The sequence below is a fragment of the Phyllostomus hastatus genome, unplaced genomic scaffold (assembly GCF_019186645.2).
Source record: "Phyllostomus hastatus isolate PE091 unplaced genomic scaffold, TTU_PhHast_1.1 phas_scaffold_216, whole genome shotgun sequence".
NCBI classification, from domain to species: domain Eukaryota; kingdom Metazoa; phylum Chordata; class Mammalia; order Chiroptera; family Phyllostomidae; genus Phyllostomus; species Phyllostomus hastatus.
Genome location: NW_025334018.1, coordinates 10589407 through 10606492, shown reverse-complemented (window position 1 = coordinate 10606492; position 17086 = coordinate 10589407). Strand labels below are relative to the sequence as shown.

Here is a 17086-nt window from a genome sequence, read left to right as displayed (position 1 = left end):
CTCTTTGAATCTCTTTGAATAAATTAATACATCTCTTACTACAGAATGCTGTACAACTATGAACATACTGCAAGTTTAACAAATGACAAGGTCTGTCTGGAAAAAGTCCAGACATTGCTAATATAATGAGAACAGTTTGCATAACATTGATGTAACCCGGCAGCCAAGGAGTGTGGACTGGAGTGCACATGCATGAACAATGATGACTTTACTATACTAGTCAGTGGGGATGGTAGATGCCATTGAGTGAGCATGTGTACTTTGTAGTCGTAGCATTCAAAATGACTGAGCGAGTAGAGCAACAAAGCTGTATCAAACTGTGTTAAGCTTGAACATTTCTCTGCGGAAACTATTGGGATGATTCAGAAGGCCACAGCTTTGGGCAACTGGTGGTAGGCAGCTTCGTCATGACAACGTGCTTGCTCATGCATCACATTTCAGGCAGAATATTTTTGGCAAAACATCAAATCAGCCAGTTGGCTTAGCCCCTCTACAGCCCAGATTGGAGTGCTGTGGCTTCTGGCTTTTCCCAAAATTAAAATCACCTTTGAAAGGGAAGCGATTTCAGACCATTGATGCGATTCAAGAAAATATGATGGGATGGCTGATGGTGATTGGGAAACTGTGTGAAGTCCCAAGGTGCCTACTTTGAAGGGGACTGAGGCATCATTGTCCTATGTACAGTGTTCCTTTTATCTTCTCCAATAATGTCTCTTTTTCATGTTACATAGCTGGATACTTTCTGGACAGATTTCACATTTTAATTAGGAAAGATAGGCTTGCTCTGCATGTGTGTGTGTTTTCTGTTCACTAGTTAGCCATTGCATTATTTTGGGTAAGACATGTGGCAGAGTGGGCTAAAACGGTTTGTAGAGATGAGAGACATAAATGATTTCAAGGGATTTGGGAGATAACATTTAAAAGGATTGGTGATATTTTGGAGGGAGAATGAAGCAGAAGGAATAGTTTGTTGTCTCCAGATTCCTGGGTTTTGGCACTAGGCTGATGGCCTGAAATTTATTAGATATTGAATGCTTTAAGAATATTAGATTGGGAGAGGAAGATCATCAGTTCATTTTATGTATTTTGAGTTTGAGGGGGTTTGTTACATTTAAATGGAAACAGATAGTTGACAGATGCAGTAGATCTGGTGCTTATTGGAGAAGTCTTGACTCAGGATACAAATTTGGGAGTCAGTTGCTGTGTAGATGATAATTGAAAACAAGCACATGTGAAATTGCTCATGGAGGCAATTTAGGGGATAGGGAGAGAAACAACATTAAAGGTCAGATATGAGGAGGATGAATCAGTGAGGGAGTCAGGGAGACTGTAGGATTATTGAACACAAAGGAGGAAAGTATTTTAAGGAGGAACAGCTCACTAGTGTCTGAAAATGCTGTTTGCTCAAATGTGTGCCTAATTCTTTGCAAATCCATTTCAATGAAATGATGAGGCAGAAGCCATGTTGAGATAGGTTGAAGAGTGAATGGGAGGAGAGGAAATGGATACAGAAAAGTATACAATTTTATAAAAGTATACAATTTTATAAAAGTTGGACACTCCAGTACTTGTGTGGTTATGTTAGCAGGAAAAGATTGAATAAAAATCCAACTACTGAATTGTATGTATGTACAGAAAAAAGAGGATGTAAATATATCAAAATATTAGTTGTATTTGGTTTAGAATGAAGGAACTGTGATTTAAACATATTTTTCTTTTTACATTTTTTATTTTCCTGGTTTTAAAAATAAGCATATATTTAATAATAGATAATAACAATATGGGTTACTTATTTATCATCCAGGGTCCAGTTAGGAGGCAAAAACTATGACAGTTATTTGAACAGGTTTTAAAACAATTATTTACTAGATATAAAATTAACTTGGTAATTACTAGATTAAAAAGAATATCTAGAGGGTATTATCCCAAGTGAAATAAGTCAGAAAAAGACAAATACCATATGATGGTATCTAGACTTCTCACAGTGATTACACTGTAATGTATATAAAATGTAGAATCACCATATTATACACCTGAAACAAATACAATATTGTATGTCAACTATATTTTTACTTAAAAAAGAATAATGTGTAGCCTTGGCCCATGTGGCTCAGTTGGTTGGATTGTCGTCCTATAACTGAAGGGCTGAGGGTTTGATTCCTGGGCCAGGTGCATACGGGAGGCAACTGATCAATGTTTCTCTCTCACATGGATGTTTCTCTCCCTCCCTCCCTCTCTAAAAGCAATGGAAAAATGTCTTTGGGTGAAGATTAAAAACAGAAAAAGAAAAAGAAAAAAAATAAGGTATCATTGAGGTGGCTCTAACAGGAAAACCAAGGCCAAGGGACTATGGAGAAAGGGTTTCATTACTGAATCTTAGAAACTTGGAGAGGACGGGCTGAAACAGACCTGTAATGACAATGTGCTAGCAGGTTGGTGCTCCTGCTGCTGTCCTTGTAGTGAGGGTTGGGGATGATGAAGCTGGTTCTGCAAATGTTGGAAAAACTGCAAAGTGGATTCAGCTGCTGCTACAGAAAGGAAGTGTTGCTGCTGATGATCTGAAGGGTTAGGAAAGCAATCAACCATAGTGCTTGAGTGTCCTTGCACACTTTTGCTGGGAATAACAAGAATACAAGGCCCTGAGTGCTCCTTACTCAGGTCATTAGGGTCATGCTTGCAAGGATGAGTTAATGCTAACAAGGCTCGCTTCAATTATAGAGGAGATTTGCCAAGCTCAGTGTCCTTCTCCTATAACCCACTGTGTGTGCAGGAATCCATAATGGGTCCTTTGGATCATCCCTGTGGGATTTAGGTGGTGGGGTGAGGGTGGGCATTTACAGCCAATGTAAATGAACTTGAAACTCTGCTACTTGGCCATGAATATTATAGGGTGTTTTTTTTTTAATCTCTGATCCAGTGGTCTTCTGTCTTCTGCCAACATTCACGACACTATAGGCAGGCTAACCTGTTAGCTTGCAAGTTGAATAAAGTTGTAGATTTCATCATGAGTTTTTAAATACTGCTTGCAGGCTAATTTTGAATGGGAGGTGTGTTTGAATGTGTTCCTATCTCTGTGTTAACCTGTTTGCAGTCACCTTTATTTTGGGCCTAGGAACAGCTGTTAAGGATATTTCTGTTTATGGTGATAATAAAAATTCATCCAAAATACAGTATAAAGAGCAAAGAGAGAAATTAAGAAAGAGTTGAGAGATATAAAACAGAGTTCAAAGTTCAAAGTATGTTTAGTAGGAGTCTCAGATGAGTTTAATGGAACAGATGATAGAAAGGTAGAGGATAGCCCTATTTGACAAGATATCAAAAATAAGGAAGAAATATTAAAAGCTGCCAGAGTGGGTTGATTACTTAAAAAAGAATGACACCTAACAGCAGAGTTCTTGGTAGTAATAGATGCTAGAAGACATTTGAATACTATCTTTAAGCTGCTGAGATAAAATAACTGCCTTGTCATTCAGGAGGGAAGATATAAACCCTGACCGGTGTGGCTCAGTGGGTTGAGTGTCGTCCTGCAAACCAAAAGGTTGCAGATTTGATTCCTGGTCAGAGCACATGCCTGGTTTGTGGGCTAGGTCCCTGGTTGTGGGCGTGCAGGAGGCAACCAATCAATGTTTCTCTCTCATTTCAGTATTTCTCTCCTTCTCCTTCCTCCCTCATTTTTCCTCTCTCTAAAAATACATAAAATCTTTTTAAAAAGAGGGGGAGGATATAACATATAGGACAAAGCAATATGCAATAAATTAATAAAATAGTTTGAGGAATTTAATTGTTAACTATAAAAATTAAGATTAAATAATGCAAGGTATGGGAATACATCTATGTCTATATGTTTATATCTAGACATAAGTGTATTCCTACACCTTGCATTATTTATTCTTAACACGTCTATGTCTGTGTCAGCCCAAAGGGTGTTTACATGTCATAGGCATTTGGCGATTGCGACATCATGGACTCGAGCATAGGTAGTTTGGACCCACACAAAAATACAAGGCCCTGACTGCTCCTTGCCCAGGTCATCAGGGTTATGCTTGCAAAGATGAGTTAATGTTAAATAGTCTTGCTTTAATTATAAACCACTGCTGCATTTTCTTTTATTTCTCTTATTTTTTAAATCTTTGGCTTTACCTCGAAAGCCCTATGATGAGACAGTCCAGAATGAAACATGAGATAGTGTCGAAAGATGAGACTCCCATGTCATAAAGCGCTCAAACAATTTTACTGGGAAAGAGCAGAAACTAGCTTAGTTGCTAATGATGCAGCTGGGCCAAAGCTGAAGGGTGTGTAGTGGCTGCTGTGCACAAAGGTGAAAGGAAAGTATGATGCTTGCCCAACATACACAATCAGAACACAGAACATAAGGAGCATGAACCAAGGTAAACTGGAAACCGTGACGCGAGAAAAGGGAAATCTAAACGTTGCGGTGCTCAGTGTTAGTGAACTAAAGTGGGCTGGAAGGGGATAGTCCAGCCAGGCAACTATAAAGTGTCCCATTCTGGAATGACAAACACAAAGAAGAAATAGAATGGCTTTGATACTGAGGGAAAAGGTAGCATGGGTCAGTCAGAGTAGGAAAACCTATTTTCACAGCCATCATTCAAGTCTGTGCTCCAACTACAGAGGCTGAAGAAGAGGAAAGGGGAAGCTTTTATACAAATATCCAAGAAAATACTGATCACACACCCAAACAAGACATGCTGTTAATTTTTGAGGATTGGAACACAAAAGTAGGAAATATAGCAAAATCAGATGTCATCAGAACATTTGGGCTAGGGGTCAGAAATGAAGAAGGAGATTGACTTGTGGATTTCTGCAAAGCCAACACCTTGTTTACTGCAGACATATGCTTCAAATAGTCATGTAACTGTGTACATGAACATCACTAGATGGCCAATGCAGAAATCAAATACACTGTGTAATTGGAAGCAGGAGATGGGGAAGCTGTATTTTCTCTGCCAAAACAAGACAAGGAACAGATTGTGGTACTAACTATGAACTGTTAACATCAAACATTAGAGTAAAACTGAAGATCATTAAAAGAATCATAGTGCCAAAATACAGTATAAATAACATTCCTGGTGAATTTAAAGCCTACATAAAAAATATATTCGCACTGTTAAACTTGATTGAGAACAAGAAGAACTGTGGACTAAAACTAGAAATATTATTAGGAAAGTATGAGAAAAGACAATGCCGGATGACAGAAGAAACACTAAAAATTGTTAGAGACAGGCAAGATGAAAAAGCTAAAGGGGACAAAAGCTGTGTTAGAATCCTGAAGCAGTTTTTCAGTGACTGTCAGGTAGAGATAAAGAGAACTATCACAAATTGTCAATGTAAGAAGATAGAAAACAACAACAACAACAAAAGAAAACAAGAGATCTCTACCACAAAATTGAAGAAATAAAAGGGAAATTCAAAACTAGATTAGGAATTAATCTGACCAGGATACAATAAAGGGAAGGTGGAAACAGTATAGTGAACATCTATTTAGAAGAGACAAAAGAATGACAGATACTTTTGAAGAAGATTTCTATGAGGAAGAGCAAAGTGAAGGCTGCCCTGAAAGTATTGGGAGGAAATAACTCACCACGGGTAGATGAGGTAACCACAGAATTATTTCAAGCCACAGAGACCAAGTCTGTCAAAACTCTAAAAAGAATATGTCAACTATTGTGAGAAAACAATGGTCTACAGACTGGAAACGTTCAATATATGTTCTAATCTTCAAAAAAGGAGATGCCAAGGAGTGCAGAAACTATACAACCATTGCTCTGATTTCTAGGGAAAGTGATGCTCTGGTGGCACACTACCTTATGGCATCTGCCTCATGTGGAACAAGAAATGCCGAATGTTCAATCTGGGTTCAGAAAAAGAAGTGGCACTTGAGATCTAATGCAAGCATTTGTTGGATACTGGAGCACCCCAGAGAATTTCAGAAGAAGGTGAGCCAGTGTTTTATAGACTACAGTAAAGCTTTTGACTAAGTTGACCATGAAAAGCAGTGGGTTGCTCTGAAAGAAATGGGCATGTCTCAGCACTTGGTTGTCCTGATGTATAACTTGTTCTGTGGGCAGGAAGCCACTTTCAGGACATAATATGGAAAGACAGAATGGTTTCCTAAAGGCACAGATATCAAAAAAAGAGTGCATTTTATTTCCCTATTTGTTTAATCTGTAAACAGAACGTATCATATGAAAAACTGGGCTAGACTTAGAGGAAGGAAGAGTGAAAATTGTTGGGAGAAATATCAGTAACTGAAGATATGTAGATGCCACCATTTTATTGCGAGAAAGTAGGAATGATTTGAAATGACTTTGGATAAAAGTGAAAGAAGAAAGTGCCAAAGTAGGATCATTTGAACAACAAGAGGACAAAAAGTTATGATTACAGAAGAGATGCATAACTTTAACTTATATGATGAAGACATTGAAATTGTAGTTTAGCTTTCCTTGGTTCAGTCATCAGTTCAGATGGGCACCATAGTCAGTCCATCAAGAGAAGGCTGAGACTTAAAAAGGCAGGAGTGGTAACTTTAGGAAAAGTTACCAAGAGCTAAGATACGTCACTAGAGACCATGGTAAAGATCATCCACACCCTTGTATTCCTAAGTACTGTGTATGGATGGAAGACTTGGACAGTGAAGAAGGCTGATAGGGAACAAGTTAATTCACAGTCAAACCTTGGTTCTCGAATGTCTCCCATCTCAGACAGTTCAGTTCTCAACCAAGTCGTTTATAGAAAAAATGTCTTGGTTGTTGAACAAAACTTTGGTTCTTGACCCAACAACCCTTTCATGCTGATGCATTATTTCTAATGGGAAAAAATGATTTAGTTTTCATACAAATTGCTACTTGAACAGCTTTCCAGAATAAATGACGTTTGAGAACTGAAGTTCCATTGCATTTGAAATACAGTGTTGGAGAAGAGCTCTGCAGATACCCTGGATCACCAGAAAGAGGAACAAGTGGGCTCTGGGCAAGCCTGAAACATCACTGGAGGCAAAAATGACAAATGAAAGCTTACTTTGGGCACATCATGAGAAGGCAGGGTACTTTCGAAAAGACAGTAATGCTGGGAAAAACAGAAGGCAGAAGGAAAAGAGGAAGACCAAATATGAAATGGATAGATTCCGTCTAAGAAGCCATGGACCTGAGTCTACAGGAGCTGAGCAGGGCTGCTGAGGACAGGACACTGTGGACATCACTCATTCATAGAGTTGTCAAGAGTTGGAGCCTAGTCAATGGCATGTAATATACCAAATCTATGTCTCTATCTAGATACTGATATTTAATGTCTGTATCTGTATGTAATATACTTGACTCTTGAACAACATGAATGTAAACTTTGTGAGTCTACCATGTAAGTGTTGTTCAGGGGTTAGCTGTATAGTGAAATAGTCATGCAGGAACATGGACTTTATAGCTGGACTACCAGGGTTTAAAATTAGGCTTACTGCTTACTAGTGGTATGACCTTGGACAAGTTCACTTATCTGTTTTATACGTCAGTTTGCTATTTTTGAAATGAGAGTAACAGCCATACATCTCATTGGGTTGTTGTGAGGATTAAATGGGTTAATGTATCTGTTTGACATTATTGTCATATTCATCATCCCAACATTTTTGTAGAATATCTTAAAAAGTGCTTAAAACCTTTGTATACGACCATGGATATCTCAGGGAGGTAGGGGTTGGTATGTAAGAAAGAAGATGATTTATACAACAGTGAATAAAACAAAAAGATTGCTGCCCATCTACTGTAGGGGTAACAGGCAATAAACAAGATAGATACATGGCAGAGTGTGTGTTTACACACCTATATGTACACTTACATGCACTGAAAATGATAAATGCTAAGGAGAAAGATAAAGCATGGAAGGGGATAAATGGCTTTTAACTTCAAATATAATGGTCAGAGGAGTGTGTGCAAAGGTAGAATTTATGTGAAGATCTAAAGGAGATGAGAGAGCCCTGTGGATACCTTTCTGTAAGAGCATTTAGTTGAAAGGAGCAGCAGATGAAAAGACAGTGAAGCAAAAGCATAACTGGCATTGTTAGAGGTCAGCAGAAGAGATCAGTTAGTGGGGCAGAAGTAGGTTGCTGGAGGGGGCGCCGAGGAGAGGAAGTGAGGCTGTAGAAATCCATTACTTACAAAGATTTATATCCTTTTAAAGGACCGTGATTTTTACTCTGAATGAGATGAGGTGTCGTCTCAGCATTCTAAACTTGACTTCTATTTAACATTCTCACTTTGACTGCTAGGTTGAAAATGGGTGTAAGACTATTACCTTAGTACAGTAATTTAAATAATTCAATAAAGAAAACAAAAGCACACATGGATTCTAATATTACTTTCCTTTTCTAGAATCTACCATGGTTCTTGCTATCTACTATGTTGCTTTGTTTTATTGCTTATATTTTCAAACTCTTTGTAATCTTGCCACATTGTTTCTATTTAGTCCCATTTCTTGTGGTTCTTTCAGACCTAGGAATAATTGTTTTTGTCCTAATTCTTCTGAACCTAGGACAAATTTGAGCATAATTCCATTACCTATAATTTGTTCCAGTAAAAATAACTGGGAGATTTTACATAATGGACACTGAATACACAAAAGGTCTTGTTCTATAAATAAATGAAATGTTTTAGAATTCTTCATTTAAATACTGTTGAGGCTCTTAAACATGCAAGTAATTGATCTATTTTCATCATCTTACTGGTCAAGTGTCCTAGTTGCAGAAAACAGAATCCATTCTACCTAGTGACTTACTAAAGGGTAATGACTAGGTAACAGAATCTTTGGGAGTGACATGATATTAGGTATTTTTGTTAACGTAGCTTGGAACCAGGCAGGCAGGAAAAATATCCAAGCATGCCATATAACTGATCAAGCAGCATCTCCATGGCCTTCATTGTCCACAAGGTATTATGAAGGTCCAGTTACTAGAACTTCTTTATTAGAGCTACCACAGAAGAAACAAACACCTTCACCACTGTACTTGCAAGACCACTGCCTCAGATCGTTTACTTCTTCCTTCCAAATATTGCACACTTACGTATACTTGGTTCATTGTCTAGAACCTTAGCTGGTGTGGAGTCTGGAAACTTGTGTATACTGTTCTGTCCTCTGCAGTATGTGGAGGTATGCCTGAAAGATTTGAATGATTTGAAAGATTTTATTATTTTTGAATATCTATCATTATAATAAAATAAATAAAAATGACAGTGGGTTATTCTTTTTCATATTAGATTGGCAGTATATATTTCAATAACTTTCATGTTAAAAATTACAGGGAAACAATCACTCAAAATTTGGTAGAAATATAAATTAGTGAAACATGTGGAGGACAAGTTGGCATTAACTGCCCAGATTACAAATGAGTACACCCATTGATTGAACAGTTTGGGAATTTATCTTACATAGTCACATAGTTTGGAAACAAATGTCCATTAATAGAGGACTGGCTAAATACAATTCAGTGAATTCACAAAAGGGGAAATTCTGCAGCCACTGAAGAGAAGGAGATGGTAGACCTTTGTGGGCTGATTTGGGACGATCTCCAGGGTATAGTAAGTGAAAGAAGCAATTTCAGAATGGAGTGTACATGTGTGATATTATGTGTGTAAGAGAGAGAAACAAAGGCTCTGTGTGTGCATAAACCATAAGAAAATTTGTTTCTGGGAGAGCCAGAAAATGAGAAATTGATGTGACATGGCTGGGACTCATGCATACCATGCAACTGATTTAACTTTATCTGCTCTTCCATTCTAAACGATAGCTCTGCTGGATAGAGTAATCTTGGATGTAGGTCCTTGCCTTCATGACTTCTTTCTGGCCTCTTCTTGCCTGTAAAGTTTCTTTTGAGAAATCAGCTGATAGTCTTATGGGAACTCCTTTGAGGGTAACTCCTTTCCTCTTGCTGCTTTTAAGATTCTCTCCTTATCTTTAATCTTGAGTAATTTAATTATTGTGTCTTGGTGTGTTCCTCATTGGGTCCAACTTCTCTGGGACTCTCTTAGGTTCCTGGACTTCCTGGAAATCTATTTCCTTTGCCAGATGGGGGAAGTTCTCTTTCATTATTTTTTCAAGTAAGTTTTCCATTTCTTGCTCTTCCTCTTCTCCTTCTGGCACCCCTATGATTTGGATGTTGGAAAGTTTCAAGTTGTCCCAGAGGTTCTAATCCTCTCCTCATTTTTTGGAATTCTTATTCCTTTATTCTGTTCCAGTTGAATGTTTATTTCTTTCTATTCCAAATCATTGATTTGAGTTCCCTTTTCCTTCCCTTCACTGTTGGTTCCCTGTATATTTTTCTTTATTTCACTTTGCATAACCTTCACTTCTTCCTCTGTTTTACGTCAGTACCCAATCATTTCTGTGAGCATCGTGATTACCAGTATTTTGAACTCTGCATCTGATAGCTTGGCTCTCCTCGTCATTGCTTAATTCTTTTTCTGGAGTTTTCATCTGTTCTTTTATTTAGGCCATACTTCTTTGTTTTGGCACACCTGTTATGTTCTAAGAAGCAGAGCCTTAGGTATTCACCAGGGCAAGGCAACCCTCTTCACTGCATTGTGGTGCTGTCTGTGGGGGAAGGGTCAGAGAGGGAACACTGCCGCTTGCTCTGCTCTTGCCCCACTTTTCATCACTTCCCCTGCTACCCACTAGTGAATTGCGCCTTTCTGGTGCTGGTTCCCCAGGTGGGTGGGTTTGTGTATATTCTAGGACCCCATGGGTCCCTCCAATGGACACTCCTATGAGAGTGGGAGATTGTCTCACCACCACAACCCCCACAGGTTTTTACTGCCTGGGGTTTGAGGCTTTACTTCTCTGCACTGGAACCTTGGGTTGCATGGCCTGTCTTGCTCCTCAGTTGTTCCTCCTGGTTTATTCCCAAGCAAATGCGGGACTGCCCCATCTGCCAGACACTTCCTTGCCACGTGTCCTATCTGCCCCAGCTGCTGGTCTTTGCCCCTCCTATAGTCAGGGCAAATGTTTCTTCTTTAACTCTTTGGTTGTCAGACTTCCATATAGTTTGATTTTCTGGCAGTTCTGGTGGTTGTTTTCTTTCGTTTGTGTTTTCAAATTGGTGGTTGTCCTTGTTTTGGTTGTGCAAGGAAGCAAAGTGTATCTACCTATGCCTCCATCTTGGCCAGAAGTCTTAAAAACTGTTTTGAGCAGTGGAAAAAATGTCAATAGGTGTATTGCATCAAATGGAGAGTACTTTGAAGGTGACTGAAGTTTAAACATGTAAGAATAAATACACAATTTTTTATAAATAAATTGTGTTTTTTTATCCTACCTGGTATTCATGAGTAAGTTAGGATAAAATACTATATAAGGAAATTTTTCTTAATGATATTAGGGTGTTGCTTTTTGGTGGGCTATATGCTATAACTGATATTAATGACACAGGTAGTTGGAAAATAGAAAATGTCATTGATTACTTCTGGAAGTGAAGTGGGAATGCTTTCTATTTAAAAAGAGTTTATGTTTTTTAAGACATTTTACCATTTTGAACATTAGTTTTATATGTAAAAAAAGATGTGATACAAAAATGTGATTAACAAATGCGTGACATTAGTATTAGTTCTTAAATAAGAACTTAGTCCCTTCTTCCTCATGGTAAACAGAAGCAATACTGTTTTTAATATAGTGTAATGTGTCTTTACTAACACATATGTTAATGCAAAGAGAACAGAATTTACATTCACTTTTGTGAATTAGTGCAGTGAATATGAGAAAATTATTAAAACTTCTACCTTAAATTGTTCTATTTTTCATTGAGATTTTTGTGTTAAAGTACATATTCAAGAAAATGGTAAATTGTTGATACAGGAAACTATCTAATTAAAAGTTCTGATAATATGTGTTTTGTCTTATTTAAGGAGACTTGCAAAGCATCTTAACATAATATTTCTTTGACTACCTGCACATACTTCTCCCTCATGTTTTCTACCTCCAATAATATTGGTGTGCTTTCTTTAATACAATCTTGGTTTAGAATTTTGATCTGTTCCAGATCCTCAACTACTTCCTTATCTGAAGAGGCCTGATAATATTTTATGAAAAACAGTGAAAAGATGGAACCTTAAATAACTGACCAATTTGAAGTCAGTTTGAGAGGGGATAGGCTTGAGGCAAAAAGGAGATCATGTCACTTGCCCTACAAGATGCTATGATCCAGTCTCAGTTTGGAGCCTGTAAGTCAGTAGTCTCCAAAGTAGGGTGCACAAACCTATGTGTTTTGAAATGCTAAGAATATTAGAAATTTTACAATGTGTATTTTGGTAATAGTACATGATTTTAAGTTTGGAAACACTGATATTTAGGTATTTGATTGTTTCAGGTCCACCTCCCAAAAAAGTATCAATTGGAATCAAGGGGTGAAACATTTATAATTCTGAAATTAAACTTGGAATGTGAACTCAAATGTTTTATTTCCCTTTAATAATTTGGATAAACCTTGATGGAAAATGTTGAGGCATAGACGTACTTATAGTAGTACTTCAAGGGCATTTATCCACATTGGGTTGCATCTCTTTTGTCTTAATGTTTGTACTAAACTTGTATACCATGGAGGAACATTTCATAGGCTAATGTTCTCTCTTAGATCTTTTGCCAGCTGAGAATACAGATACTATCAACAGCAAAACTATGTCCTTCACTTTCAGTTACATGTAATTTCTTCCCATTATACATTGGGTAGCTTTCCTAAGCATCCAGTTTACATTTTGTGATTGTTGTATGCCACATGATACCAAGAGATGCCATATTTCGCCTTATTCCTTCTTTTGTGTATCCAGTACATTGTGGTACGCAACATATGAGAGACCAGCAAATGGTGATGGCTATAATTTATGAATTGATGACTAATTTATAAATATTCATGTTTTTATCTCAGGTATTCAAGATTAAAGCAGTCCAATTGGCTGAGAAACTCCTTCCTGCCTTTAACACACCTACTGGGATTCCATGGGCAATGGTGAATCTGAAAAGGTAAATTCTGTTTTTATGTGATATTCCTGTTTTAGAATTCTGTGTTAACTTATCTATTACGGTTTTTATTTAATTTATTTTTTAGTGGTAGCTATAGGAATCACACTATACATAATTGATTTTTCAGTTAACAGAGTCAGTATTTTAACTCTTCATGTAACAGATAGAAACATTTCAACCACACTGTTCATTTACACTATCCTTCCCATCCTTATTGTGCTAAGTTGTCAGGTGAATTACATCTTAACACACTATTAATCTCAGAATACATTGTTAAAATATTAAACAGACCTATTTATTTTATAGAATTGAGGGGAATAATAATCTAATATTTACCCACGTGTTTACTGAATAATAGTCTAATGTTTACAAGGCAGTGTATCTAGTGTTCTTTTTTTCTCTTTGAAGATCTGAGTTTTAATGTGATATTACTTCAGCCTAAAGAATTTTATTTAGCATTTCTTGTAGTGCTAATCTGTAGGGATGAATTCCTGTTGTGGTTTTTTTCTTTGTTTGTTTGAAAAGCCTTTACTTTGCTCTCACCCTTAAAGGATATTTTCAGTGTGTGTAAAATGTTTGATTGATGGTTTTTCTTACTATACTTTGAAGATGGTTGTTTCTCTCTCATCTAGTTTTCATTGTTTCTGATAAGTCAGAACTTGAATGATCATTATCCTGTTTTATTCTTTCTGTATCCTGCTTAGCCTTTGCTGATGAGCTTGTTGAATCTGAATATGTCTTTCACTAAGTACAATGGTAAAATCTTGGTTATTATTTCTTCAAATGTCTTTTCTGCCTCATTTTTTACTTCCTTTTGCAATTTCAATTCGTGTATTTTAGATGTTTCACTACTGTCCCACAGGACCCTGAAGGTCTTATTTTTTTTTTTCTCTTATCTCTTCTCGCTGTTTTCAGCAATTCAAGGATTTCCTTTGATTGTGTTCACGGACTCTTTCCTAGGTTGCTCTAATCTGCTCGTAAGCCTATTCATGAATTTTTTTTTTAGATTTTTGATTTGCTGCTCTTTCATTCTCATTCTCTGCTGAGATTTTCTGACTTTTCTTTCACTGTGAATGTATTTCCCTGTATTTCATCAAACATGGTTAGAATAGCTGTTCTAAAACGTTTGCGTTCCTAATGTCTAGGTCATCTTGGAGTTGGTTTCAGTGGATTATTTTTCACTGCGTTTGGGTAACACTTTGAATGTATCCTGGACATTGTGAAAGTTTTCTCATGGAGACTCTTGAATCTCATATTTTTCTAAGGGGTGTGTGCATGGGAGTCTGTTGTCTGTGTGTTATTAAGTAGCTATTTAACTTAGTTGGATTCAAACTTGAAACTTTCTAGGATTCCTCTTCCCTCTTTTTTCAGCAGCTCTAATTTCTGCAGATCACTGGCTTCCAGTTCTTCAAGACAGAAAGACTACAAGTTTTCTGTCAGATGTTAGCTCTTTTGCCTAGAATGGACTTTGTCTTTGGGCTAAAAGCTATTAAAAAATGGAAAACATATCCCATGCTCACCTGTTTTTCAAAGTCCCCATTATTTTCAGGATTGCCTGACTTTGTTCATGCTTCAGTGACTTTAGTTCATTGCCATTTTGTACTTTATCCAGAGTTTATAGTTTTTTTTCCCCCATGGAGAAACTGGTTCAGTCACTAGAAGATATCAGCATCATAATGCAAGCATAAATTAGAAAACTTTTGTTAGATTTATTCACAGTGTCTTGATTTTAAAAAATGTTCTGATAAATGCTATTTAAAATTTTTAAGTTTCTACTTCTGGAACATAGAATACAGTTGTTTTTGTAATCATAGTTTGAGTTCAGTCTTGCTGAATTTGCATTTTCTTGATAATATCAATAATTTATCTGAAATCCCACCCCCCCTTTACTGTACTGGCTACAATATGGAGTAGAAATGGTGATCACAGACATTCTTGTCTTAGTAGAAAGTGAGTTTTTTACCAGTAAGTATGATGTTAGCCATAGATCCATAGATTGTTTTGTAGATAATTGTTATTAGTTTAAGGCAGTTCTATTTATTCTAATATTTTAAAAGGTTTAAAATTATGTATTTTTGAAACTTTTTCTAGCAACTTTTCTATAGTTTATTTCTAAATCGTTTTATTACAGTCATTTGGCTTGATTTATTTTCCAATGGGGAACCATTATTACATTCAAGGAATAAACCCAATTTGATCATGATGTAGTATTCTTTTTATATATTGCTGGATTTTTGCTAATATTTTGTTTATGGTCTTTGCATTTTTTGTGTGTGTGATGTTGGTCTATACTTTTTCTCTTGATGTTCTTGTCTAGTTTTCATATCAAGGTTGTGCTTCTCTTATAAAACATGTTGGGTAGTGTTCTTTCTTCTCTTCTCTGGAAGAGTTTGTATCAGAATTATTTTTTTATCCTTATGCTTGATAGAAGCTTCCAGTAAAGCCATTTGGGTCTGGAATTTTGAGAAAGTTTTAATACTGCTGATTTTATATCTTTTATCACTTAAATAAATTACATTAGATAACTTGTTTTCTATTTATTTTAAATAAACTTTAGTAAGTTATACTTTCCTAGGACTTTGGTCATCTAGCATAATATAGTAATTACATCCTTGTATTGATTTACTGTCTGTATTATATGTTACATATTTTCAGTAAAGAGTGGCATTCAGCTTTTTTTTCTGCATACCCCTAAGCAAGATACTGTAGATATTTTCAGTGAATAAAATACACTTTTCACTTTCAAAGGACCAACCAGGACTGCATGATATTCAGTGGAGGAACACATGGCAGATACCCAACTAATCTGTTACAGAGGACATCAGTTTATAGTCAACATGATATGAGATCATCAGAGAAAAGGAAGTTTACTTTTATTTAAGAAGGTTAGGGAGTTTTCAGGAGCATTTTAACTTGTTTTTGTAAAGGAGTGAGAGATATGAATAGGTGATAGATGGTATAAGGCATCCTGAGTGGAGGAAATAATTTAACAAAAAGAGATATGGAAATGGGAAGATACAGGTAAGAGACTGACTTTTAAAGAAATGGCTGGTGATGAAATATGGGGGTCCAGTATGTATGAACCACCAAATGCCTCAGCTAGTCCTCTGAGTAAAGAGATTTATAAAAGGGCAAAAGTGCCATTTTTGTGGAGAGCCTTAACCTTTATGCTCGCCTTGGAGTTACTGAGATATATTTCAGTACCAGGAGATTAAAGGAAGATCTGAAGAGGGCATTTGAAATATTTTCCTCTGAAAAAGTAACAAGGCATGTATAGGGCGTAAATGAAGAGGGTCCTGGTCATCACTGATGCCCCTAATGTGGTGAGTTAACTCATGGAACAAACTGGGAGCACTTTTCTGGAAGTCCTTTGCCCTTCTGAAGGCCGCAACATTCTCAACAGCAATGATGTTTAACCTCTTCACTAGATTCAGTCCTCTTGCTTTGTACATGCATCCAACAGAACCATTCCTGTTTTGTTGACCACCATATTCTAAACACTTAAACATGCGGCTGCACGCAAGTAACTTATCCCACATAACAGTCTGATAAGGAGTGATTCTGACATAGTTGGCAAAAGCACAAGGAATGAAGCTTAACTAAATATGCAGAATAGAAGCTGAATGGACCAGGAAACCATTTACATGAAAGGCTTTATTAAAAACAGCAGAAGAAACCACACCGAGATGACATTACCCAGCCAACAGCCTTGGCATCCTCCACATAACCCTTTAACTGCTATATCACTGAATTTCTCCAGCTTGACCACTGAAGGAAGTTCTGTTATTCAGGGTTCAGTGAAGGATTCTGAGAGGAAATTGTCTACTATGATTTTGGATAAGTACTTAGTTTGGATTGATCTGTTCAAGAAGGAGTAAATAGATAAAAATTAAGACCTTAAAAGGATTTTACACCTTAAAATTTGGAAAACTCAATCAAAGAGGCAGAGGAAGCAGGCATTTGATGAACTTTTACTTTAGGAAATATTTAAATTTTAAACATAAGCTTGCCTGTCTTAAAGTTTTCAATCATGTTGAACTTAAAGATATTATAAGCCGAATAAAATTTAAGGGGAATA

General features: G+C 36.7%; 1 protein-coding gene across 1 annotated transcript in view; it reads left to right on the top strand.

The window, feature by feature from the left end:
- The window catches only part of MAN1A2 (mannosidase alpha class 1A member 2), a 124170-nt gene that overhangs the window by 55006 nt on the left and 52078 nt on the right, over positions 1-17086 (top strand). Inside the window, exon 6 of the mRNA XM_045861689.1 lies at positions 12914-13008. Within this exon, the coding sequence (XP_045717645.1) occupies positions 12914-13008 (95 nt within the window). The remainder of the gene's footprint in view (positions 1-12913; positions 13009-17086) is intronic.